This window comes from Anastrepha obliqua, chromosome 5 (assembly GCF_027943255.1).
Source record: "Anastrepha obliqua isolate idAnaObli1 chromosome 5, idAnaObli1_1.0, whole genome shotgun sequence".
NCBI lineage: Eukaryota > Metazoa > Arthropoda > Insecta > Diptera > Tephritidae > Anastrepha > Anastrepha obliqua.
This window is the reverse complement of record NC_072896.1, coordinates 7,744,902-7,771,800: the sequence shown is the minus strand read 5'-3', so window position 1 is coordinate 7,771,800 and position 26,899 is coordinate 7,744,902. Positions and strand designations below refer to the sequence as shown.

The window sequence follows — 26,899 nt, the reverse complement described above, 5'->3', positions numbered from 1 at the left end:
GAGGTAGATCTAATCAACTTAACTGTGCATCTAAAGATTGTCTCGATAAAGAAACTACCTGTAGGGTATTTTGCATTGTGTTGCTCATTCCATTTAGCTTAGGTCGCGGCTCAATTCTCATCATTGACGGAAGTACTGGCGTCATCTTCAGTTTATAAAAGACATATACCAATGATGCTTTTACCATGAAACTACACCCTCAAATAACATTTTTTCTCTCACCCGAAAAAGGAAGCGTACTATGCAAACGTTGCTCCGCCTATGCACCAGTTGATGTTTGATTGAGTAAGCCAAGAACTTTGCTAACTACCTACCTCGTATTGAGGCTGATTAATTAAAAATGGCAGAGAGACTGTTTTAAGTAAAATTTTATTTCCGGTATTTATTTATTCCCCTTTCGTATATCCACTTTCGTACCATTCTCGTTAATTGCATTTAAAATTTCGAATTATAGCTGAATAGTTCTTGGAACAATCGTTGCCCGAATTCAATCTTGGTCAACCCAAGCTCGTTTTTCTTATACATTTCCCATGTCTGCGCCATATCTTTATCCTTCTCTTTTTCGGCTGTGGAAAGTGTCTTCATAAAATCATCAAATGAGTCAGCTAAATATCCAGCGAATTCGTTTGCACGATTATCTAAATCGGTACGGTACTCGGGAAAGCCATGCTTCTTCAAGGCATCCCAAGTGGCCTGTTGCTCGGGTGTTAGTTCCTCTGTTTTTGAAGCACGTCTGCGTGCAAAACTGTCGAAATTTTCAATCACAAAACCTTTCCCTAGTGCAAAGAAAAATCGATTTTGCTGATCGTTTTTGTCCGCGGGCAAAGTAGCTATTAACGCTTCTTTTGAATCCTTCACATATTTTCGAAGTACACTTCTTTCGTATTCCATAGCTTCGTTGTCAATCTTGTCCATTGATGGGTCCGCTAGTACGTGTTTGGCTATCTGGTTGGTCATTTCCAGTTGATAATTTAATAAATTTAAGTAACTTTTGTGCATAAGTGTTTCTAGTTTTTTCTTTCCAATTTCTAAATTGCTTTCTTCCGGCAACGGTGTTGTCGTTTGAGCGCTCTGCGCAACGTTATTGCTCTCTGCTGATTCCGAGGAGGATGGTTTTGGTAGGCACAAACCGAACTGTGGCAACACGCAGCAATTTGTTATTAAATAAAATAATGTGAAAATAATGTGAAAAAAAATTTATCTTATTTTACAAACCTGTGCTATCAAAAGTGTGGAGAATGCCACGAGTAAAAGTGTCCTCAACATTTTTCCACTGCGTAGTCTGCAAAGTCCCCGCTGTTGTAAATAAAAAGCGCGCTTTCGAATTCTGATTCGCACTAAATGCATCGCAAGCGTTCGCAATCTATTTATATTCAAAGTCAATTGTTAAAAATTCTTGACTGCATAACAAAGTGAAATAAAAAGTGAAAACAAAGTTAGATTATTTGTTTATTTGAAATACTTATTGGACAAAAAGGCTACAAAAACTGCATATGGATCTGTATTTGGGGTTCAATTCCAACTAATTACTCGCACTCTTATCAATTATTTTTGCAATCGCACGGACAAGGTTTATTGAAATAAAATTTAATGTATATATGTATAAGTACAGTGACAGTACAGCTCGGCCGCAACACCCGCTAAATGTTGACTTTATTTTTTTTTAATTTTTTAATTTTTTATTTTTTTAAATTTTTTATTTTAAATTTTAATTAGATATTTTCGTTTCTTAATCTAATTAAGTCGCAATTGACGTGAGGAAGGTTGGACCAGTGACATATATACTCGTACATATGTAGGTACGAGTATGAGCTAATCAAGACTGGATGCTATGACCTGATGTGCGTCTTTGAACTAACATAGTTTTAGTTTTAGTATAGAAAAGACGAGTTGGATTCGCTACTTCTCTGTTCGCTATCTCTAGGCTCTGCTTACTTTGCGAAAAACTTGTAAGCGAAAACAACAACAAAATTTTCGAACCAGATTCGCCGCTAGCGCTTGTGACTGCCCCTTATGAAACTGGTATAACTCACTATTTTCAATGCTGTCAACTCTCTTTCAAGAGAGTTTCATTAAACTGGATTCATACAGGGAGACGTAGTTTGCTTCAACATTGCGAATTCTCATTCGATGCTATTCAGAAGGAGCTGCTGCCGTAATAGAAGAAGGTACACCAGAGCCAGATGAAATAGAGAAGCAGAGGCGGAAGCTGCTGATTTCTGACGATCCCGAGAAGCGCTGAAGTAAGCAATCATCGCCAGCAAAAGGCAATGGGAGGAACTTCGAAGGGATCTAAATAGCAACCCTTGGGGTCTGAGCTATAAAATTGTAACGGGGAAACTAAACGCCAACTCCACAGCTGTACATATAGACAGTAATGCTATCATCAAAAATAGTGGACAGACTGTTCCCCACGCGCCCTATGCGTGTAGAGACTGAGACCCCGAAGGCGACGAGATGCTTCCACCCTTCACGGAGGAAGAGCTTAAAGCCGCGGCAAGAAGCCTCAAAAGAAACAAAGCTCTAGGCCCAGGTGGCATCCCAGCTTGTGGCTGAAAGCCGACCAGATGTGATGCTCGATGTTTACAATGCATGCATAGCTTGAGGCATCTTTCCTAAGCTGTGGAAAATACAGAAACTGATGCTGATCAGTAAAGGTAAGGGTGCAACCGTCAGCTTGGTGTCCGCTTTGCATGCTGGACAGCGCCGGAAAATTGCTGGAGAAACTCATACAGCGCAGACTTGCAGAGTCTGTTGAGAGTGCAGGAGGATAATCAGCAAGGCAATACGGTTTCCTATGCGGGAAATCAACCCTTGTCGCAATAGAGGAGGGGTGGTAAGCAGCGCTCAAGGTATGTAGATGCCACTACCCGAACCGCATCACCATCCTGTCAACGCTTGATATAAGAAACGCCTTTAACAGCCTACGATGAATAGACAGTGTGAAGGCACTACGAGAAAGGTTTCGAATACCTGGATACCTGCTAAGGGTTCTCCAGAGCTACCTGGGTAAACGTGAACTGCTGTACGACACACCAGATGGTCAGAGAACAAAAGCGATAAAGCAGCTCAAGGATCTATTCTCGGCCCCGATTTCTGGAATCTGAGCTACAATGTGATATTGAGCATAGAAATGCCAGAAGATACATATCTACTAGGATACGCGGACGATATAGCGGCGGTCATACCAGTTCGGGACACTGAGGATGCTGGAAGGAAGCTGAATCAAGATGATAAGGACGCAAATATGGCTTGAGGACCACGGCCTGGAACTCGCCAAATATAAAACCGAAGTCATCCTTATGACACGAAGTCACATGCCACTCGAGGTCAGCATGCAAATAAGCGACACGTCCTTAGTGACCCAAAAAATAGTAAAATACTTAGGTATTCAACTTGACTGCAGGCCTACTTTCTGGGTCCAGATACGGCATGCGGCTATCAAAGTAGCAAAGGTCACAGGTATGCTAAGTAGATTAATGGCAAACATCGGTGGGCCAACACAGAGCAAAAGAAAGCTAATTATGGCGGCCACAAGCTCAATTCTCCTGTACGGCACCGAAGTATGGGGAATTATGCTAAACTGCAAAGCGAAGCGCAAAGCACTGGAGGTGGTGCAAGGAATAGTGGCACTTAGAGTTGCCTCAGCCTACCGCACTGTCACAGGCGCAGCTATTTTCGTGATTAGCGGGCAGAAACTCGTCCACCTCATAGCCCGGGAACGAATGGATGTATGGGACTCCAAGAAGAAACACGTAATCACTAGCTTTTCAGAACGGAGATGCCAAACCATGCTGCGGTGGCAAAGCCGATGGGACACTGAACCGAGTGGCAGATGGACGGCGAAACTTATTCCATTAATTGACAAATGGGTCCAAAGGAACTTCGAGGAAGTGAACCACCTCTTAACTCAGTTCCTCTCGGGAGGGATACTTATACCGCATGGGAAGGGTAACCGATTCCAAGTGTATATACTGCGAAGCGCTGAGCAATGACGCTGAACACACGTTTTTTAGTTGTAACAGATGGCTCGCGAAAAGAAATGCTCTGAGGGAGCAGATTGGCGATTTCGCGCCGAGCAATATAATCAACAAAATGCTCGAACCCGAGGACAGCTGGAGCGCGGTAAAGATATACATCGAAAACGTCCTCGGAAAAAAAGATTTACCTCAGTGCTGTGCAACAAAGCAAAGCCGCTCAGATGGAGACTCCAAGAGACGAGCCTATAGCAAGAAAGCTGCGTACAAATATGGTGGACCCGGACGTGGGTGAATAGAATCGGTCCTTGATGGATGCCATTCTGGACCCTCCCGAAGTAATGTAGAAGGCAGTTCCAGGAAGGGTGTCTCCCCAGAAGGAGAAGATGGATCGTTTTAGTGGCCACACCACACGACGCAGTAGACGACGGTCGCTGTAAGTGCGAAGGCCTCACCCACCAACAAAAAAAACAAAAAAAATGTTAATCTGCATGAGCACGGTCTACCAAGTCAATCCAAATGCTTCCAAAAAAATATAATTCTTGACAGCTCTTTTCCAGCGCTATCAGCACATTTTATTTATGCCAGCTGCTTCATCTATTTGCCACTTGCTTACGCCTGGCGAATCGGAGAGGCCTAAAATTAAATAGGCTTACAAATACGGATGAGTAGAAAAAATAGCAAAATAAGTTAAATCATCCATGCGATTGATTTGTTTAAGTAAACAAGGTGTATAATTTTAATTTTATTGTTAATAAAGGGTCTTACAAAAGTGATGCCTAGATTTCAGTAGTGAATAGTTCCCAGACGGTACCTTTTCTTAAGTCTTGCTTGATATTTTCCAAGTAGACAGGTGCACAATTTTAGATTTTAGTTACCCATAGTTTCATCTGGAATGAAATTTGATCACTAAGGCATGTTTTTACAAGAGTTAAAGCCGAAGTTCAAAAATTAAATAAGTTTTTAAGCTTCTAGGTTAGATTTGTGGGAACATTTAAGGGACGAAATCCGTAAACATTTGATACGAAATAAGGAACAACTAAAAATGTTTTTCCAGAAGAATGGACAGTAACTGAAAATTTGGTGATATCAATGCCATCACGACTTAAACTAATATCAAGTCCAATGGTAATGCAACCAAATGGTAAGATTCTATTTTAAGAATGGTGTTTACTTAATAAGTTTATCATATTTCATATTTTATGATTTACATTTTATAACTTTTGTTTAAGAAGCTATAATTTTTTTTAAATGTTTTTACATATATTTTCTTATTTACAAACATTTTTTTTTAATATTTTTTTAGTTTTAAAATTTTTAACATATTTTAAGTTTTAAGTTTTAAAAATTTGTTTTTTTAATATTTTTTTAGTTTCAAAAATTTAAAAGAAATTTGTTTTTAATTATTAAAATGTTTTCGTTTGCAATTAATTTTGTTTTTAATTCATTAAATCTTTTTAAATTTTTCTGTAATTTTTTTAGATATATTAATTTAAAATTTTTTTTTGCTTCAACAATTGAGTTTTTAAAATTTGTTTTAAGTTTTCTTTCAACTTTCAAAAAGTTGTTTTTTTAAGTTTTTTAAATTCTTTTATATTACATATTTTTAATTTTGTAAATATTCTGTGCCTAATGTGAATAAAAACATATTTTCCTATAAGTTATTTTTTTAAATTGTTTTTATATTGTACATATATTTTTTTAATGTAAAAAAAAAGTTGAGATTTTTTAGAAACAATTTTTCTATTGTTTTTGTAATTTTTTTTAACTTTTTAAAATTTCTTTTTAAGTTTTCTCAAATTTTTAAACCTTTTTTTAATTTTTTTTATATTGTTTTTGTTTTTTAATTAAAAAAAAATTAAAATTTTTGTTTTAAATATTCTTTTAATTTGTTTTAATTTATTAAATATTCTGTATTGAGAACGATTTTAGTGCCCTTAAGGTGAATAAAAACACGTTTTGTTATAATTTATTTTTTAAATTGTTCTTATATATTTTTTGTAAATAAAAAAAGCAATTTAAAATTTTTTAGATTTTAAAAATTTAGTTTTTAATTTTTTTAATTATTAAAATTTTTATTTTGTAGTTTATTTTTATATTTTTTTTAATTTTAACGTTAATTTTACTTTTCATTTTATTACATGTTATTCAGCTTACATTTATAACAATTCAGTAAGCTAAGAAAAAATAGAAAATAGTAATTTTTACAAAAAAACAAAATAATGTCCATTCATCTATGAATGGAAAGATTTCAAAAAACCTAAACGTATACATATGTGCCGATGTCCCTGAAGAGGATAAGCGAGCAGAGAGTGGCGGCGAGCCGATTACTTAGGCAAAGCCAATTTCAAGCTCAATTTAACAAATAACCGATTTATTTTATCTCTACTTATATCTTTATAAAGAGAGACTGTCTTAAGTGGACTTTCTCATGTGTGAATCAAAGTCGTATAGTATTGTAAACAAACGTTGTCCCAATTCAATCTTGCTCAATCCAAGCTCGTGTTTCGTGTACCTATTCCATGCCTCCACCATATCTTTTGCCTCCTCTTTTTCGGCTGCGGAAAGTGTCTTCATAAAATTATCAACTTCATCAGCAAAATTACTCATAAATTCTTGTGTACGATTATTTAACTCCGCACGGTACTCAAGAACTCCATGCTTCTTCAAAGCATCCCAAATAATCTGTTCCTCTGGTGTTCCCTCTGTATATGAATAAAATGGTGGCTCAAAGTCGCTCATACTCCTAAGCACAACAATTTTCTCACATGCAAACACCAAGCGATTTTCGTGATTGTTTTTGTTGGAAGGCAAAGTAGCAACTAACGATTTTTTTGAGTCCTGCACATATTTCCGAAGTACACTTTTTTGTTGTTCCATAGCATCGTTGTCGATATTATTCATGGATGGATCTGCCAACACGTCTTTGACTAATTGGTTGCTTTTTTGCAGTCCATAATTTAAAAAAATCAACAATTTTTTGTACGCAAGTTGTTCGAGTCTCTGCCAACCATTAGGTCTCTCCGCTGATTCCGAGGAGGATGGTTTTGGTAGACACAAACCGGACTGTGGCAATACGCAGCAATTTGTTTTTTAATAAAATAATGTGAAAAATAATCTATTTCATTTTACAAACCTGTGCTATCAAAAGCGTGGAGAATGCCACGAGTAAAAGTGTCCTCAACATTTTTCGACTGCGTAGTCTGCAAAGTCTCTGCTGTTGTCAATGAAAGGCGCGCTTTCGGATTCTGATTCGCACTAAGTGCTTCGCAAAACTTCTCAAGGTATTTATATTCAAAGCCAGTTGTGCAAAAATCTTGACACAACAACAAAGTGAAAGAAAAATTAAACTATACTTATTCGAAATACTTATTGGATGGAAAGGCTATGCATTTGGGGCTCAATTTAGAATAATTACTAGCGCTCTTATCAGCTATTTTTGGAATCACACAGACAGGGTTGTTGGGCATCAAATTGAATGTACGAGTACATACTTATGTGCTTATATGTGAACATATTCATATCCGGAAAGAAGCATCAGCAGAGTTGTTAGGCCAAAGTAGACGAGTGGGCTGATACGTGGTTTTGCTGTGATGAACCAAAATGCTCTTCTAAGGGCTTATCCCTCTTTTAAATTGGAAATGAATCTTGGCCGAAACGTCGACTGTGTGTATATTTTTTATTTTTCTGAATTAAAATTTTTTTTTATTATAATTAAGTCACAATTGACTTTGGCAAGGTTGAACCAGCGCCAAGATAGCTGCGAGTATAGACTACTCAAGACTTGACACTTGCCACTGATGTGACTGCTTGAACTAGTTTGAGTTTTTAATATAGTAAAAGTAAATAGAAATATATCTGCACGAATTGATGAGTAGAGAAAATAGAAAAATAATAATACCTTTTTCATGTTGACTATAGAATTTTAATTTTATTGTTAATAAAGGGTCTTTCAAAAGTGACGCTTATTGTTCAGTAGAGAATAATTGCTAGACGTTACCTGTTTTCATGCCATAATGCATTCGTTGACATGTCTCAAGTAGTCAGATTTTTTTTTTTTTAATATTCATTTTTATTGTAACTAGTTAACAAAAATAAACTAACGAACAATTTTCTTCGGTTTTTGTACAATATAATACAATTAATATGAAAACTTGCAAAGGAGTTGATTACTGAACGAGGTGGTGCGGCTTTTTGCGTTTCAGCCTTACAAACCATTTTTGTTGGTCAGTGAGGGCTGGGGCTTCGCTGTTGACATGATGAGATAGCCTATTTATATGAGATAGGGCATTTTTTTTAATTACGACGGCAACTGGTTCTATGCCGAGATCGCGTTCGAGATCGCTGATGTGTACATACCAGGGCGCGTTAGTAGCGCATCGCAAAATTTTATTCTGGAACCTTTGAATTTGAAGTATGTTGCTGGAGCTTGAGCAACCCCATAGTTGTATCCCATACGTCCAAATTGGTTTTAGTATTTGCTTGTAGAGAAGTACTTTATTGTACATGGATAAAGCAGATGTTTTACCCATAAGCCAATACATGTTTCTGAATTTAATATCGAGTTCTTCTCTTTTCTTCTTTACGTGAGAACTCCATCTCAGTTTAGTGTCAAGAGTCATATCCAGGTATTTAGCCGTGTTATGATATGGGATTTGCACTCCATTTATATTTAGTGGGAGATATCTGATTTTATTGTACGTAAAATCAATATGAACGGATTTGGTTTCATTTAGTTTTATTCGCCAAGTAACTGTCCACTCATATATTCTGTTTAAATGTTTTTGAAGATTTGCAGTTGACTCAACTGACAAGATAGCGGTGTCGTCTGCAAACGTTGCTATGACGCAGTTCTGATTGGTAGGCAAATCGGAAGTGAAAACTAGATAAAGGATGGGCCCCAGAACGCTACTCTGTGGGACACCAGCTTTAATTTCTTTCAGGTCAGAATACGTGTCGTCGTATTTAATTCGAAAGAAACGATCGGATAGATAGGATTTTAAAATGTTATAATATTGAATTGGTAATAGCTCTCTAATTTTGTTGAGAAGGCCATCGTGACATACCTTATCGAAAGCCTTAGATACATCTAGGAAGACAGCCGAGCACACTTTTTTCTTTTCGAAGGCATTTTCTATAACTTGGGTTAGCCTGTGAACTTGATCGATTGTCGAATGTTTTGGGCGAAAGCCAAATTGATGCGCTGGTATCAGATTCCTCTGCTCAATAATATTGTTAAGGCGTTTGGCAAGTAGTTTTTCCAATAGTTTTGACAAAATGGGTAGGAGGGATATAGGCCGATATGATGAGACGTCGTGTGCTGGCTTTCCTGGCTTGTTTACCATGATCACCTCGGCAGTTTTCCAGTATATAGGGATGTGTTTCAATCTGAAGATAGCATTCATAATTTTGGTTAATTTAATTAGAGTAATTGGTGGGAGTTGTTTTAAGATTTCCCCGGTGATGAGGTCAAAGCCAGGTGCCTTTTTGGATTTCATTTTTTTTATTTCATCACATAATTCAGAATCCATTACTGGAGGAATTTCGTCGTGATCTTTGAGGTAACGTGATTCCATTTCAGCCGCTCTTGATACGTCGTATGGCTTGAAGATATTTTCAAGGTATTCAGAGAAGGTATTAGCTTTCTCTAAATTGGTTTTTGCCCATGTGGTATCTGTTTTTCTTATTGGTGGATATTGTATAGCTGGTTGTGAAAATCTTTTCACGCATTTCCAAAGTGAGTAATCGGTGCTGTGTTCATTTGTTAGCCTTTTTAGGTAGTCACTATGAGAGCGGTTTTTAAAAGCCTTTACCTTTTTAGAGAGTTCTTTTGTTATTTTATTTAAAGTTATTTTATCAGGTGGGGATCTGGATTGCTGCCATCGTCGGCGTGCTTTGCGTTTTTCTCTAACCATTTCTTTTATTTCTCTAGTGTACTTATGTCCCGCTAAGATAGTTCTTGTAGCTGTGGTACTGCGCCACGCTGCGCGTTGTATGCTGTTTGCCAAGTTCAATACTTCATCGTCAAGAGCCTCATTACTATTTATTTCTGGATTGTCTTTATCATCCGATAGTATCTTTCTAAAGTAATCCCAGTCAGTGTATTTATTCGTTAGTGTAAATTGTGGTTCTTTGGTAATTATACTTTTATGTATTGTTAAGTATAATGGAGAATGGTCCGAATTTAAATCTAGTCCACTTTCTATGCGCATATATTCTGAAGAAAAATTTCTGGTTATGAAGAAGTCTATAAGATCAGGAATCTTCTGTGGATCTGTTGGCCAATACGATGGTGCTCCAGTAGAAAGTGTGCTGCATCCAGTACTTTGGATCGCCTTATATAATTCTCTGCCTTTTGTTGTGATAGTTCTCGACCCCCAATGGGTATGCTTAGCGTTAAAATCCCCGCCCATTATGAATCCATGTTTATGGTTATTGATTAGCCGCAGGTATTGATCACATGTGATCTTATGTCTAGGAGGGCTATAGACTGCTGTAAGTGATAAATTTTTACCGCAATTAATCGAAATGGTTATCGCTTGAAATTCATTTGTAGAGAGTCTACCGTCTTCAAAATGTTTTATGCTTTCTTTTATAATGATTGCAGCACCTCCACGTGCGCAGTTATTTGGATGTATTGTATGGTATGTCAAGAAATTTGGTAAACTAAAATATGATTCTTTGGTAAAATGAGTTTCCGAAATCAAACAGATGTCGATTTTTTCAGAATTGAGGATTATTTCAAGATCATTTTGATGATTCATTAAGCCGTTTGCATTCCATAGCATAATTTTAAAAAGATTGGTCATTGGGCTTGAGCAAAAATTTTTTCAAGTTTTAGTAGCCGCTTTTCAAGTGCTAGCGTGAACTCATTTTGTTTTGTTAGTTTCTCTAGGATTTGATGCAAAATATTTGTATCTTCCGAATGATCATTCCCTTTTACGATTTGGCAGTATGTTGGTCTATTAGTTATTGATGTAGTTTTTTGAAGAGTGGGATTACGTGCAGATATTTTTGGATTGTTTTCTGTTGGTTTTATAGCTGGTTTTTTTGCATTAGTATCTTTATTTTTGATATCGCTTTTTTTGCTACCGGATCTTTGATCGCGTATCTTTTGCAACTCCTTAGCAACAACACAGCCTCTATAACTAGCTGGGTGAGCTTCACCACAATTACAGCATTTTGGTTGTACTTCTTCAGGCTTATTGCAATCAATTGTTTTGTGTTTTCCAGTGCATTTGACGCACCTTGGCTGTTTGCCGCAATAATTTTGCGTATGACCATAAGACTGGCATGATTTACATTGAGGAATTAGTTTCGAATGTTTCACAGCCTCAATCTTAACTACGGAGTGCAGAATAGTTTTTATTTCATAAATTTTTTTAATGATTTCACTTTCATCAAAGGTGAGAAGAAACATATCTAAAGGTTCTTTTGATTTCGACTTTAATTTATTGACGGCGTTTGTGGCCTTTAATCCTTGGTTTTGCAGATCAGCGACTATTGCTTTTGCATCGTTTGAGTGATGTAAATTTTTCACCATCACTTTAATAGGTCGAGATTGCTTATTTTCGTATGAGTACCATGAAAGATTCATGGTAGATAACGTTTTTGTTAATTTTCTATAATCATAGATTCATTTTGTATACGTTATTGTTGAGAAGTTTAATAGAGAACGATTTTTTTGTCTCTTTTTTGGCAATACTATATATTTTTTGGTATTCGCATTCTTCCGATATCATAATTGGTGGAGGCCGTGGAACCCTCTTTTCTTCGAGATAGTAGGCCCTAGGGCTTCAGGTAATAATTCCGGTGATAATTCAGCCTTCCTTTTCTTACTGGGTCTCTTTTTTAATATCCAGTCCGTTTCGCGGGCAAGTTCATCTTCATCTGTTTCGTACGCTATATTTATTTCGTGTTTTTTGGAAATTGTTTTATTCGATTTCAGATTTTGGCTTTCTGCTTTGAGTAGGGCTATTTCATTTTTTAATTCGATACAACATTTTTCCATATCTTCCAGTTTCTTAGCTTGTTGTTTAATTAGTGTTTCATATTGGTTTGAATTAGTGAAGCCACCTCCTGGTGGAGGAGATCGGAAACTTTTCATAATTTATTTAATTATAAATATCTGGCAACACCAAAATGCGCCTATTAGAGGTCGATCGCTAACCCAGTATTTGTGGGAAAAAGTCAGCTGATTGTTTAGTGTGGACTTTAAATTTGTATATGTGCGACAGAGTCAGCTGATTGTTCAGTGTGGAATGCAAATTAGCTAGTTTTTTTTCGTTGTTTACTTACAATATGCGCGCTTTTGAAATAAATAGGAATATTTTAATAGTTCGATTTCGGCAAATTGCACGATGCGAAACTGGACAGCAGCAGCAGCTAGCGCCGTTGTTATCGCACCACCTCAGCCGGCTGCCCGTCGGGTTTGTAGATTTTAAAAATGTTGCTATCAGAGTTTATTTTGCAGTTAAAGCAGGAACACCTGAGCAACACGTCTGTTCACTTTGAAATTACAACAAAAGCAGCAAATAAAAGAAAAGTAGTCAGATGTACAATTTTAATTGATAGAAGAAGACCTTAAAATTATTGAAACCTATTAAGAAAATGTTCAACCTTTAAAAACAAAATATCGGACATATTTCAATTTTCTGGTGGAAATAATCGACAATGAGTCGAAAATATTAAATCTGTGAAAAATAAATTGGATTTTCGAGTCCAGCGAACTTTATTCGTCACATTCTTTGCGGATGGCGTTAAATAATTTCAGATAAAAAATTTTGCCGTCAAGGAAGTTTGAACTCAGCCATGCTTCGAAGCCAAATGTCGTCCGGCGTGGTACGTACATTATCCATAATTCGAAAGTAAAACATTCGATTCCTGGAAGTAGGTTTGAGTTTACTAGAATTGGCTATGTTTGATTTTTTGGTGCTTCTCTCTTTAGAAAAAAAGTAAAGGGTCGAAGTTCCACTCTTGTAGTCCATAACGCAGGATTTAATATCTTGCCATATAAAGAAGTTTGAACACTCAATTTAGAATTCACCTTCTTACGTAAAGGTTTGTATGTCAGCTCCTTTCTTGAAGAGCTTGAAGCAGGATAAATTGTATTTATAAAAACAATCCCGCCAAAACCAGCATTTTTAGAACCAAAAGACAATATATAATATTTTCCTCAGTGATGGAGGGGCTTAAAAGTAGACAAGTGTAACGATCTTCTTGAGGCAAATACATCCAAATCTTTCTTACTATTCTGGCCGATAACAACGCTACGCTCAGCTTTTTTATTTTTACTATTCTTACTTTGCAGTTCTTCCCACTGTTGTTGAGCGGGAGAGCGAGAAGCTGTAGCAGTAGTCACGGATTTGAAAGAAGAATCAGCAGCATTAGGCATTTGTATAGAATTAGCACTCATAACTGTTGTTTTAGTCAGTGGGAGCGGAAGCATCAAATGAATAAGTACTAACTGTAATTCACACTGCCTCAACAACTGCACACAGGTGATTGACACCGGCCTCGCTTCGAAGCTTAGATCATATACCAATTTTCCCTCCACACTAGCCAACCTTATTATTAAAAGGAAAATTTTGGAACTGTTGGGAGATAAAACAGTCGAGGGGAGCTCAAAGACATGAGGAAAGAGTAATGAGATGGCGCCTAACGTGGTACCGTTACTTTGATCTCAGCGAATTTGATAATGAGTTACGTCGTATTAGCAGTAGCATGGCTAGATTACCATTTTCGTTACTTGATTTAGCCTTCTTTTATATTTAGTCTCAATGTTAAGAAGAGTTGAGAGAAATAGATCTAATATTTTTGAGTAACCCCAAAAGGAGCAAAAAATTAAATTTGCACTTTCAATATATCAAATTTTATAGGAATCAACAAACTTTCATTAGCACTAAAATCGTCTCAGAGTGGCCTGTTTTAACCTTGGTTTCTTTATTAATAAAGTTTTTTTCTTTTCAAATTTAAAGTTTCGGTAGTTTAACCTTCCTACGGTCTGCAAATTAATTGACGCGGACGGACTTCGGGTCAAATTTGACCCAATACTATATTTTCAAGTTTTATACTTGGTTTTTGATTATTTTTACTGTTAGGTTTTTTTCCATTAAATGGCTATCTTAAATAAAAATGAAAATCCAAATATATTTATTCCATTATCATATATTTTTACTAATATATTTATGAAAATTTTTATTTTATTTTTATATGAATAATACAAACTTTAACAAAAACGTTTATTCAATAACATTTCATGAATAACGAAAACTTTAAATAAAAAATGTATTTAATAATGAAAGAAAAAAGAAATAAATTATTTCAGACAGTTTGTACACAAAGTAATAGTTTTAAAATGTTGTTTACATATATATTTATTACAAATGTCGCAAACTAATCCTGTTTTGTTATCAGTTTTTGGGCATAGTCGACATCGACTTCTTTTAGTTATTTTCTTTTCCGACGTGTTTCCAAATTGACCTGATGATGATGGTTGTGCAGGTTTGTCGCTTTTTTATATAGGGTGTTGCGAGCTGCATACCAAGGTTTTCCAAGTAAAAACGGCGCTTTGTAAGACAGCCCTCTTTCCAGGTGTGGTTGGCGGATTTGAATAAAATGAAAGCGTTATAAGCAGAAATGTCGATTATGTTACTACACACTACTTGAGGCCACCGTTTTGTCATTCGTTTGCAAGTGTAACCGCTTTCAGCTTTGTCCAATGTGTCTTCACCAACCTTTACATTTATTGTAGTCCAGTATTATTTTTGGCTTTTTATCCCGACAATTACTAATTTTTGAATCATGGTAAAGAGTGCTAAGTAGAATCACAGTTCTATTCTTCTTAGGTATGTACGAAACGAGAGTTGTTTGTTCGGTTAAAGCGAAGATTGATGAATTTAGTGGTCTTCTTTTTATGTTCACTAAGTCTGGTGGTAGTTCGGGCTTGTTTTTGCGTATTGTTCCTACTATCGTAATATGTTTCTCCAGTAATTTTTGTGCCAATTGATAAGACGTGAAAAAATTGTCGGTTGCGAGGTTATGTCCTTTTAGCCCTTCAATCAAATCAAGAACAACACGCATGCCTTGATTTTTTTCGGGGGTTCTTCCGATTGCCTTGCCAGTGTAAGGTTGGATGTTCCAAACATAGCTCGTTGTTGAATCACAAAGTACCCAAAATTTGATTCCATACTTTGCAGGCTTTGCTGGCATGTACTGGCGGAATGGACATCTTTCTCTGAAAGCTACTCATTGTTCATCGATGGTCACGTTTTCCGTTGGATTGTAAAGCTTAGGTAATATCTCAACCCATTGATTCCACAAATCACGTATAGGAGCAAATTTATCCAACGATCTTCGTTCACTTCGAGTTTCCCTGTTGTCGAACCTAATCACTCTCGATATTTTTTTGAAAGTCTTCAAAGGCATAGTTGCAGCGAATATTTGTCTTCAGGTTTCAGGGTTCCAAAGACTTTCACAGCTTTCGTTATTTGATCGAAAAACGCCATCTAATATTAGCAATCCAATAAATGCAAATAGTTCGATGTTTTCAATATCCAGCCATTCTTCACCGTTTTCGTTTTCCCTCAATGTTTGTGTAGGTCAATATCGTACGTATCAAAGGAGGTGGAAAAAATAGTTCAAAGCTAGAAATTTCTTTTTCGGTAATTCGTGAGCACGAGTAACGCGTTAGTCCAGGAATCAAGCTGATAATATTTGCTCTTAAAGCTCTTCCGGCACTTGTTACAAGAGGGGTTTTTGAAAAGTTTATTTGACCATTTTTTGACGACATCATTTCAGAAGGCACAAAAGAATTTTCGTCATCACTAAAATCACTGTCGGAAGAATCTGCAACCTCAACATTATCTTCGAATTCAGAACATGATTCCTCATCATCCGAAAACGCGGCCAAAGAGAATTCACTTTCACTATCACTCATCGTTACGAAATAAATAGTCGAATAACCAAACAAAGCACGTGCTTTTAAATTTATGTTTACTGTGAACTCAATAAAAGCAGATTAAATAATACAATACAACCGCTGAGCCGAAAATTTGCAATTAGCAAATAAATTTAATCCAAATAACGTCTGATTTATACGATGGGTCAAATTTGACCCGAGGGTCGTAGATGTATAAAAATTTCTACGCGACAGAACCTAAATTATTTTTTTTTTAATTTTACGCTTATTATATAAAATATAATAAATTAGAAAAAGTCACGAAACATCAAGTCCTGAAAAAATTTAGTTCTTGAAAAAGCTTAATTTTTTTCCTGAAATGGGTCAAAAATGACCCGAAGACCGTAGGAAGGTTAAATAAAAAAAAAACATAAAACCAAACTTAAAAATGTTTCGATAGAATTTGGCAAGATAAGACAAAATATAGGAGTAAAATTTTTCGATGTCTCGTTTAGTTTTCGAGATGTGTTTTATCATCGATCGATGAGTTTTATCATTTTTGCGTAGTAGTCCTTATCGCGTGGGCGGCCTTTGGCCGCGCTTCAAAAAAATAACCCTCATCAGTCCAACTCCGGCTACGCAATCCACATTATTTTTGCGTAAAACTTCTAAAAAAGCACTCAATTTATTGTGATGAGCGAATGGTTGGCAACACTGCACAACTCCGCCAATATGACGACACTCACTCTCTGATGGGCGCAATCTTGTTTCCATCATTCTTGGCTCAAAGAGTGAAATGAACGCAGGTTGTGAAGAGCAAAGAGTAAAACGCGTAGTTTAACGATTGAATAGCAACTGACTTTTTTCAGTGTCTATATAGAAAAGGAGTGGTAATAATGTTGCCAGTTTGTTATTATTTAGCAACGGGGTGAATGAAATGTTTTTTTTTTTGCTTTCGATAAATTGTATATTTTAAGATTTACACTTGTTTCAGATCTTTCATAAATATCACTTAAGTGGTCGAGAAAAGAATCATTGGTTTATACTTTACATTTTTCTTCAAGTTGATTTTTTTCATAGGTTTATGAACCGACTTGCCTGAATCTAAGAATTTATAGTTGTAGTGTATCACTAATTAGCGCTTTGTAAAAAACAAAAAAAAAAAACAATCCCTTTCATACACCGCCAATCCGTGGGGTGCCTCGAATACTATTGTTTTTCTTGCTGAGTTATTGAACTTTATCCTAAATAAACGACAAACAAATTAATTTTTAAATTGTCAGATTTTGATGACTTCGAAATTTTTATAAAATTTAGTGTCAATAAAACATTTCGGTATGTCTGAGCTAAGTTGCTCCGAACACTTCTGATCAGATCTGGCATGAACCACAATTCTGTATTCGAAGTAAATTTCTTTTGCATGAAAAGCTCCATACGAACTCAGTTTCTCTTAGATGCAATCAATGCAGCGCTTGGAATCACCTAAATAGGGAAATATTTAGTATAATGTCTATTGCTTTGAAAAAAAAGGTTGAAAGGGGGGATAGAGGGGTGTATCCCCATCTTGAAACTGAAGATCGCACCCTCCAGAGGCCTATAGTTTTTAAATAATTTAATGTTAAAGTTCTGTAATTTAGCGAAAAGTTGGTGTTGCCATACACCTGAAATAAAAACGAAGTCCATATGCAGAGATATTCACTGGAGGGTTGATTGTAAAATTGCAGTATTTTTTTGCTGTTAATTAAAATTGAGAAATATTTTTGAAAATAGAGACATACAACTCATCGAAACTTAAAAACAATGATATTAAGCGTATCACAAAAAATTATAAAGTAATTAAAAGCCAACAATTACGGTTTGTAAGTGTATTGTTTTGCTTCGATCAGTTTTACGAACGGGTCCTCATGCTTTTTATAAACAGATTTTCTCCACGAAAATTCGATTATTATGTCGGCAAAACAAATAGGGTGGTTGTAGTTGTCTTTATTAAAAATTTCGTTTTCTTTCAAAAAAATAACCCTCATCAGTCCAACTGCGGCTACGCAATCCACAGTATTTTTGCGTAGAACTCCTTTCCGTGTTAAAACCATTGAACCCAAAATTAAAACATCAAATGCGTGTGTGTAGTACGGAGCCACAATAACCCCCATCCCCATCATTAACACTAAACTCAAATACTTCATTTTTGTTCATATTTTTGTTTTCATTTGCAGGTATCCGGCAACACCATACAGTTGTCATTCCAATCTTCTTCTTATTCGCGTTTAAAATTGCAAAGTGATTGTATGGACAAATGCATTTGCATTTTATTTTAATGAAAATAATTCGAATATAAGGATAAAAATAAGTAAAAACACGCGTGTGAGTGTATATTTAGTGAATTTTAGTGAAGTGTTAAAAAATATATAGTGTAATGTGCCGAACTATGGTATAGTGAAGTTCCCGAGGTCACTTTGAAGGCAAATAATTACGAAATTATTATTTATCGAATAATTTGCAATTATAAAGATTGTTCCTTAACACCTCCCTAACATCTCCTCCAAGCTTCATTAATAAAGACATTATAGTTTGCCAACAATTGCCCAATATACATTATTGCGAGTCCCAGCCCCTAAATACCTGTTCAGGTATGTGGCAACACATAAAGCTGGCTATGGAGTATATTTAAAAGAATTAATATTAGAACTATCCGTCCTTCCGGTCTACTGTAGCGTCTACCAGACAGAAATCTTAGCCTTAAAGGAGGAAAGCGTGCATCTTAATACACACACCGTAACAAAAACTACAATAAATATCTTCTCGGACAGCCAGGCGACAATCCAATCAATGGAGGGAGTGATAGTAAGATAAAAGGCTTCTCAGGAATGCCTGGCAGCTCTAAATGATATTCGTACCGATAAGATTGACCTTGAAATCTTATATGTGTTCTGCGACATAGAGATATTGATGGGCTAAGCTGAAAGTGTACTAATCTTCCACTGCTTGAAAACAGAGTCAAATTAATGATACAAAATTATATTCTCCAGGAGGCCAATAGGTCACGGAGAGAAGAAAATACTTGTGCAACAACCAGGCTAATTTGGTCGCGAATAGATAAGAAAAGATCAGGAGAATTACTCAACCTCCCAAGGGAGAACATCTCGAAGGACGTGGCTTGTGTCAACGATCATTGGCTGTTAGGTTGGCACTCTTATAGGCTATGAGTACTTTCGCATGAATACTGCACAAGTTGTAGAGACGAGGAAGAGGATGAAACAGTAGTACACTTCCTCTGTAATTGTCCAATCTTAGCTAGGAGTAGAGCAAAGTTGTTAGGAAAGTACGATTTCGACTTGCGATTTCTCTTATGAAACTATTCGGTGTTTGGATAAAACCTATGCGATGCTTTGTAAGATAGTCTAACTGCTTTCTAACTAAACAGTAAAGTTCGCGTGTTACACAGTGGTGCCACAACGGACCTATGTGGTCTAAGTAAGTTGGCTTCTCTAAGTCGACTGTCACAAAAACTTAACCTAACCTAACCTATGTGACCACATTATGCTCTCCCTAAAAACCGCACTCAGCCTTTCCGACCTTAACTTCGCGCAACCCATCGATGCCTTCCCAAAGCACTCACAAGTTAACCTCAACGGTACCTCGGAATTCAGCAGAACAGCATAGCTCCTCCCTTTGAGGTAGACCTAATCTACCTAACTGGGCATCTATAGATTGTCTCGATAAAGAAACTACCTGTAGGGTATTTTGCATTGTGTTGCTCATTCCATTTTGTTTAGATAGGGAAGCTCCTAAGGTCGCGGCTTAATTCTCATCATTGACGGAAGTACTGGCGTCATCTTCAGTTTATAAAAGGCATATACCAATGATGCTGCTACCATTAAACTACAACCACAAATAATTTCGAGAAGTAGTGGGGACTTTTGCGGCTCGCGAGGGTTTCTCTCACCCAAAAAACGAAGCGTACGACGCAAACGTTGCTCCGCCTATGCACCAGTTGATGTTTGATGGAATAAGCCAAGATCTTTGCTAAACACCTACCTCGAATTGAGGCTGATTAATTAAAAATGGTAGGCAGGCTGTATTAAGTAAAATTTTATTTCCGGTATTTATTTATTCCCCTTTTTATTTATTTATTTATTTATTCCACTTTTGTCCTATTGTCGTGAATTGCATTTAAAATTTCGAATCATAGCTGAATAGTACTTTGAACAATCGTTGCCCGAATTCAATCTTGGTCAAACCAAGCTCGTTGTTCTTATACATATCCCATGTCTTCGCCATGTCTTTATCCTTCTCTTTTTCGGCTGTGGAAAGTGTCTTCATAAAATCATCAAATGAGTCAGCTAAATAGCCAGCAAATTCGTTTGCAAGATTATCTAAACTGGCACGGTACTCGAGAAAGCCATACTTCTTCAAAGCATCCCAAGTGGCCTGTTGCTCGGGTGTTAGTTTTTCTGTTTTTGAAGAACGTCTGCGTGTAAAACTGTCGAAACTTTCAATCACAAAACCTTTCCCTAGTGCAAAGAAAAATCGATTTTGGGGATCGTTTTTGTTTGCAGGCAAAGTAGCAACTAACGCTTCTTCTGAATCCTTCACATATTTTCGAACTACACTTTTTTCGTATTCCATAGCTTCGTTGTCAATCTTGTCCATAGATGGGTCTGCTAGTACGTGTTTGGCTATCTGGTTGGTCATTTGCAGTTGAAGATTTAATAAATTTAAGTAGCTTTCGTGCATAAGTGTTTCTAGTTTTTTCATTCCAATTTCAAAATTGCTTTCTTCCGGCAACGGTGTTGTCGTTTGAGCGCTCTGCGCAACGTTATTGCTCTCCGCTGATTCCGAGGAGGATGGTTTTGGTAGGCACAAACCGAACTGTGGCAACACGCAGCATTTGTTTTTTAATAGAATAATGTGAAAAACAGTTTATTTTATTTTACAAACCTGTGCTATCAAAAGCGTGGAGAATGCCACAAGTAAAAGTGTCCTCAACATTTTTCCACTGCGTAGTATGCAAAGTCTCTGCTGTTGTCAACAAAAGGCGCGCTTTCGAATTCTGATTCGCACTAAATGCATCGCAAGCGTTCGCAAGGTATTTATATTCAAAGTCAATTGCACAAAAATCTTGGCATAATAACAAAGTGAAATAAAAAGTGAAATAAAAATTAGATTATTTGTTTATTTGAAATACTTATTGGACAATAAGGCTACAAAAACTGCATATGGATCTGTATTTGGGGTTCAATTCAAACTAATTACTCGCACTCTTATCAATTATTTTTGCAATCGCACGGACAAGGTTTATTGACATAAAATTGAATGTAAATTGTTGTAGATCGTGAGTTTGAAGGGAAACATAAATCACCTTTGAAGGAAATGTGCGCCAGTCTATTTAAAATTTGTATGTAAGAGGCATTGTGTGATAGTAAGAGAGTGCACTGGTATGTGATTTTCACTTAATTGGCCCAGAATTTGAAATTCAATGAAGGTATGAAGCTTCGGAAGATTTTCTTCTAATGTTGGATGCCACTCTCATAGTCACCCGCTATATGTTGACTTTTGTTTTTTTTTAATTTTGAAATTTTTTTATTTTTTTTAATTTTTAATTAAATATTTTCTTTTCTTAATCTAATTAAGTCACAATTGACTTGATCGAGGTTGGACCAATGACATATACCTATACATATCTAGGTACGAGTATGAGCTAATCAAGACTGGACGCTATGACCTGATGTGCGTCTTTCGCTACTTCTCTCTTCACTATCTCTAGGCTCTGCTTACTTGGCGAAAAACTTGTATGCGAAAGCAACAACAAAATTTTCGAACCAGGTTCGCCGCTAGCGCATGTGATTGTCCCTCATGAAACTGGTATAACTCACTATTTTAATGCTGTCAACTCTCTTTCAAGAGAGTTTCATTAAACTGTTCATACAGGGAGACTTATATTGCTTCAACCTTGCGAATTCTCATTCGATGTTGTTCGACGTGCAAATATTGTTAGTTTTAAGTCTGCAGTCAACAACAACATTAAGAAGAATGAGAACACAAAGCGGGTTGACAGAGTAAGAGCAACACAAGTAACGAGTTGAAGCAACAAATGTTTACCTGCATGAGCGCGGTCTTCCAAGTCAAGCCAAGTGCCTCCAAAAAAAAAATAATTTCTGGGAGCTCTTTTTCAGCGCTACCATCATATTTTATTTATACCAGTTGCTTCATCTATTACGCCTGGCGAATCGAAGAGGCGTAAAATTAAATAGGCTTACAAACACGAATGAGTAGAAAAAATAGCAAAATAAGTTAAATCATCCATACGATTGATTTGTTTAAGTAAACAAGGTGTATAATTTTAATTTTATTGTTAATAAAGGGTCTTCCAAAGGTGACGCCTAGATTTCAGTAGTGAATAGTTCCTAGACGGTACCTTCTCTTAAGTCTTCCTTGATATTTGCCAAGTAGACAGATACACAATTTTAGATTCTAGTTACACATAATTTCTTCTGGAATGAAATTTGATGTTAAAGTAATCCAGAGTGTATTTAAATGTTTATATTTTCTTTTTGGATATTTTCTTTACCGATGGGTCCCAGAACTAAATAGGCTCTGGAGCCAGATGGTACTTAAACGAAATAATTAAATAAATATATTATATTACGGTATGGGAGGAATGACAACTGTTGTTAGACAACGGAAATTTTTGGCATTCTCAAAGTAGCAGAATGGATAATTGAGGGAAGATGTAGAGGGAAACAGATTGGAGACTTTACTGACAGTCAGCTTTGCACTTGAGGCTCTGAAAAACGTAAAACAAACCTCAAAGATTATTCAAGAATGTAAGAAGAAAATTAGTTCTGTCGCAAGACAGAACAGGCTAGTACTTATATGGGTTCCAGGGCACTCCGGTGTTCAAGGAAACGAAATTGCCGCTGAATTGGCCAACTGTGGATCAGCGGTTACCCTACAAGAACCAGAGCCAATAATCGGAATCAGTTCTACAGGAATCATGAAATGGATCAGCGTAAAGCAGCGTATGCAATTTATGTAAAGAGCGATGGTCCAGTCTAGAACGCTGCAGAACTGCAAAGTGTTTTGTGACAAGTCCGAACAGAAAACTGTCGACCTTTCTTCTAAAACTTGGTGGAAAAGACGTTGGGTTAATGACCGGTATTATTACAGGACACAACTCATGGAGTCAGCATATGATGGCGGATAGCACTGAGCATTTTATCTGTGAGTGTCTTGCATTTGCTCGAGCAAGGCTGCGAATTTTATTACAATACTATTTATTATTATTTTATTAATTATGGATGATATTTTCAGATTTAGCAAAGAATCTGAAAAATTCTCAGAAGTCTAGTTAGAAGTCTTTCTCTCTGTGTCTTCTCTCCTTTCCTCCTTGACTATGTACCCTTTCACTTTCCAGAGCTTTAAATACAATGGACTGTTTAGTCTGAGTGTTTTAAGGGTTACAAAATCACTCGATGCTTCTTGTGTGGACTTTTCAAATTTCAAAAAAAAAAAAAAAAAAAAACAAATCACTCATGTCTAAACATAGTAGGTTAGGTTAGGTTATGGTGGTATGTTGTGATACCATTGTCCTGCACGGGAACCCCATTTACCTTTCTTCGTGGAACCATTTTGTGACTGTTATGAAGCGTAGAATTGATCCCAACCCCACGCCAGACAGCTCTGTAAGAGAATTAAAAAAGTATTTACCTAGACAACCTGCTTTGATTTTAACTAGGGCTGGACAATTGCAAAGGAGGTGCTCAACTGTTTCTTCCTCATCTCTACAACTTCTGCAATATTCATGGGAGAAAACTCCTAGTCTTGAGGAATGCCTGCCGAATAGCCAATGACCGGTTAAATAAGCCACTACCTTCGAGATCTTGTCTCTTGAGAGACTAAGCAATTCCTTTTTCTTTTCTTGTTTATTTGCGGCTATAGTAGCCTAGCTGTTACACATGTATCTTCATCTCTCCATGACTTATTGGCCTCTTGGATAATGTTATTTTTATTATTAGTTTACTTGTAGCCATGGGTATTCCAATGGTATTTTTATCGCTGAGCAGTTGAAGAGCAATACCTTTTCTGGCTAGCTCATCAGCCTTACAGTTTCCCTCAATATCTATGTGCCCCGGAACCCAAATGAGGCTGACCTTGAATACGACACTAATATCATTTACGGCTGCTTGGCATTCCTGTGCAACCTTCGATCTGAGTATAACCGCTTTCATTGATTTGATGGCCGCTTGGCTATCCGAGAATATATTTTTAATAGTTTTTGTTACGGCATGCGTGTTTAGCTATGGAGCCATTTCTTTTATAGCTAGAGCCTCTGCCTGATAGACGCTGCAGTAGTCTGGTAGTCGAACGGATAGTTCCAGTCCTAATTCCTTCGATGAAACTCCATAACCAACCATATCGTCTAGCTTGGAACCGTCTGTAGACAAATTTAATTCTCCCCATGGCCTTGGTGTCTCCCACTCCTTTCTTGACAATATACTCGTCTTGAAGAGCCTTGCGAAGGTGAGTCTAGGAGTAGAGCAATCTATTTCTTGTTTGTGACTATTCAGAGAGTACAAAATAGAAGCGTGGCCAAACCAACGGTCTTTCCATAGCGACATACTTTTGAGTCTGAGCGCCGAGGCGGCGGCCAAGACTTTGCCTACCAGATTTAGTGCAGGTAAATTGATTAGCACTTTCAGCGTTTTGTTTGGGGTAGTCCTTAAAGCGCCAGAGATGCATAAAAAAGCTGTTCTTTGGACCTTACTCATGATTTTAGCGTAGCTCGCCTTTTGAGCAGATGGCCACCATACAAGTATTCCATATATTAAAATTGGCCTAACTACAGTAGTATGTATAGAGCCAATGTGTAACACGAGGTGTTAGTCCCCATTTAATACCGACCGCTTTTTTGCAAGTTTATAATGTAACGTTGGCCTTTCCTCAATATTAGGTTCCACGTGAGTTTCCTGTCTAATATGAGTCCTAGGTACTCGACATACTCTTTCAAAGGAATCTCCACACCCTTAAAAATTAGCGGGGAGATTATAGGAAGCCTATGTTTAGTATAAGCTTAAACATAACTTTTAATTTCTATTTCTCGTTTCTCTCTCTCTCTTTTCTAAAATTTTCTCGGCAACACGTCTAGCATTTTTACTGGAATGTTCGCATTTAGTTTCGCATCCCTGACCTTGCACTCTTGATAGCCTCCACTTCACCGCGACATTGACCAGAGGCACCTCTGCTAATCAGCACTCTTTGTACATATTTTTACAGCAACAATTTTTGGCGGCATATTTCTATGAGCTTTTTTCAAGCCAGGCGCTAAATTACTAAATTATTTTCTTCTTACTCAAAACTTTGTCAATTAATCATTTGTAGCCGCAGCTGAGGTAACCCAATCAATAGAAGTTGAGTAAAATACTAATATTTATTTGCTATGATAGATCAAAATTTATTAACCATTAAAACCTCTAACGTTGATTGTTAAAAATCTACTCGAAAAAAATCATAAAAGAAGCAAAGAGCAAACAAAAATTTAGGCGTATAAGTATACATTTTTTATATATGAAGTATTTTTATATATAAAGTATTTTTTAAAAGCAATTTTAATAAATTTTGTTAACTATTTATATACTTTCTCCGCTTCATGAAAGACCACATCGAAAATTTTAGTGCCAAATTCTTTTTTGGAAAAGCGCTCAGGATGTTTTGTGTACATATCGTAGCCAGGCACTAAGAGCTCATCCTTTTCCCGGTCAGCGGGAGAAAGAGATTTCACATACTTTTCCAGATCATCCACATAACTTTCGAAAAGTTCTATGCCACGTTTTTCCAACTCCACCACGTGCTCTTGATAGCCATGACGCTGCAGTGCTGCCCAAAGCAATTTCTCAGCGGGTGTCCTATCCTGTTCGCTTGTAGAATTTAACTCACGTGCGACACTGTCAAAGTTTCCAAGCACAAACATGGTTCCGATAGCTATATAATATGTGTTTGGTATTTCTGCAGGCGGTACTTTTCTTAATTCTTCTAAATCTGATTGTGTCACATATTTGCGTAGCCTCTCGAATTTTCCATGCATCTGCTCGTCGCCTAACTCTGCAATTGTGGGGTCGGCGAGTACATCTTTGGCAATTTGGTGGGTGCTCCTGAGTTGGGAAAAGAGTAGGTTGGCGTATCTTTTGAATGCCGAAACTATAAAACGTTCGCTGGCGCTCAAACTTTCTGATTCCGTAGGTGATGCGGGACTTATAGATGCAACTGCGCCATGCTCGATTTCATTGACTTCGTCAGTGGGTGTAGATTCGGTAATAGTGGGCAAGCTAAGCGTATCCTGTTGGAGGAGTAAATATTGGTTTTAATCAAAACAAAAAACAAAATTTAATGCGTACTCGTTTTAATTGCTACCAACCTTTATCAGCAACGTGACGGCTAATGTGAGGAGCAGAAATCGTTTCATTTCGTTGTGCTTTTGCTTCTATACAAATGAAATTTGCAAATGAACTGTTTGACTTTGTGGACTAAACTGAGCTAAACTGATGTTGCTTAAGCTATATATGCAAATACAGATATATGTGTGTGTGTTGATAATATGTTGATATATATATGTACATCAATAAGACACATCAATAAGACGCATCAACATTGGGATTGTTGTTTTGTTTGGGTGCTTTAAAGGTTGACTACCCCAGCAAATTGATTACTGATACAACGCAGACGCCTTCTCACCTCCAATTACCAGTTTTTTGATTCCCACTTGCGACCACGCCATTACTCACTCCAATTCGTTTAAATATAGAACATACGAGGGGAGTTCAAAAAGTATGCGGTATGAAGAAAAAAGGGAGAAATTAAATACGATATAATTTTTCTTTTTCAATATATTCTCATGCATCCGCTTACTAATGAAATTAGTAAGATTTTACACTGGCTCCATGTGCCTATTTGAATATAATTCGAAAAGCTATGGAAATCTCATCATGAAACATTTAGAAATTACTGAACATAGTCGCAGCTTTAACCC

At 36.7% G+C, this 26,899-nt stretch overlaps 3 protein-coding genes across 5 annotated transcripts; all 3 read right to left on the bottom strand.

The window, feature by feature from the left end:
• Window positions 1-350: 350 nt before the first annotated feature.
• LOC129248624 (uncharacterized) lies at window positions 351-7,222 on the bottom strand. Of its 3 annotated transcripts, none has more exons than XM_054888246.1 (2): window positions 7,114-7,219; window positions 351-1,134 (listed from the first exon to the last, which is right to left on the bottom strand). In XM_054888246.1, the coding sequence occupies exons 1-2, from the start codon at window positions 7,162-7,164 to the stop codon at window positions 436-438; spliced, it is 750 nt and encodes a 249-aa protein (XP_054744221.1). In that variant the 5' UTR covers window positions 7,165-7,219; the 3' UTR covers window positions 351-435. The 3 variants fall into 3 exon arrangements, with proteins under 3 accessions (XP_054744221.1, XP_054744220.1, XP_054744222.1); XM_054888245.1 differs by lacking the exon at window positions 7,114-7,219 and adding an exon at window positions 1,216-1,352; XM_054888247.1 differs by lacking the exon at window positions 351-1,134 and adding an exon at window positions 6,073-7,043 and having other exon boundaries at window positions 7,114-7,222.
• Window positions 7,223-20,009: 12,787 nt separating this feature from the next.
• Window positions 20,010-20,962, bottom strand: LOC129247382 (uncharacterized). The gene is made up of 2 exons (XM_054886494.1): window positions 20,815-20,962; window positions 20,010-20,745 (listed from the first exon to the last, which is right to left on the bottom strand). Exons 1-2 carry the CDS (start codon window positions 20,863-20,865, stop codon window positions 20,047-20,049), a joined length of 750 nt encoding a protein of 249 aa, XP_054742469.1. The 5' UTR covers window positions 20,866-20,962; the 3' UTR covers window positions 20,010-20,046.
• A 4,448-nt stretch (window positions 20,963-25,410) lies between these two features.
• Window positions 25,411-26,418, bottom strand: LOC129247381 (uncharacterized). Its single transcript, XM_054886492.1, has 2 exons — window positions 26,288-26,418; window positions 25,411-26,209 (listed from the first exon to the last, which is right to left on the bottom strand). Exons 1-2 carry the CDS (start codon window positions 26,333-26,335, stop codon window positions 25,499-25,501), a joined length of 759 nt encoding a protein of 252 aa, XP_054742467.1. The 5' UTR covers window positions 26,336-26,418; the 3' UTR covers window positions 25,411-25,498.
• Between the last annotated feature and the right edge of the window lie 481 nt (window positions 26,419-26,899).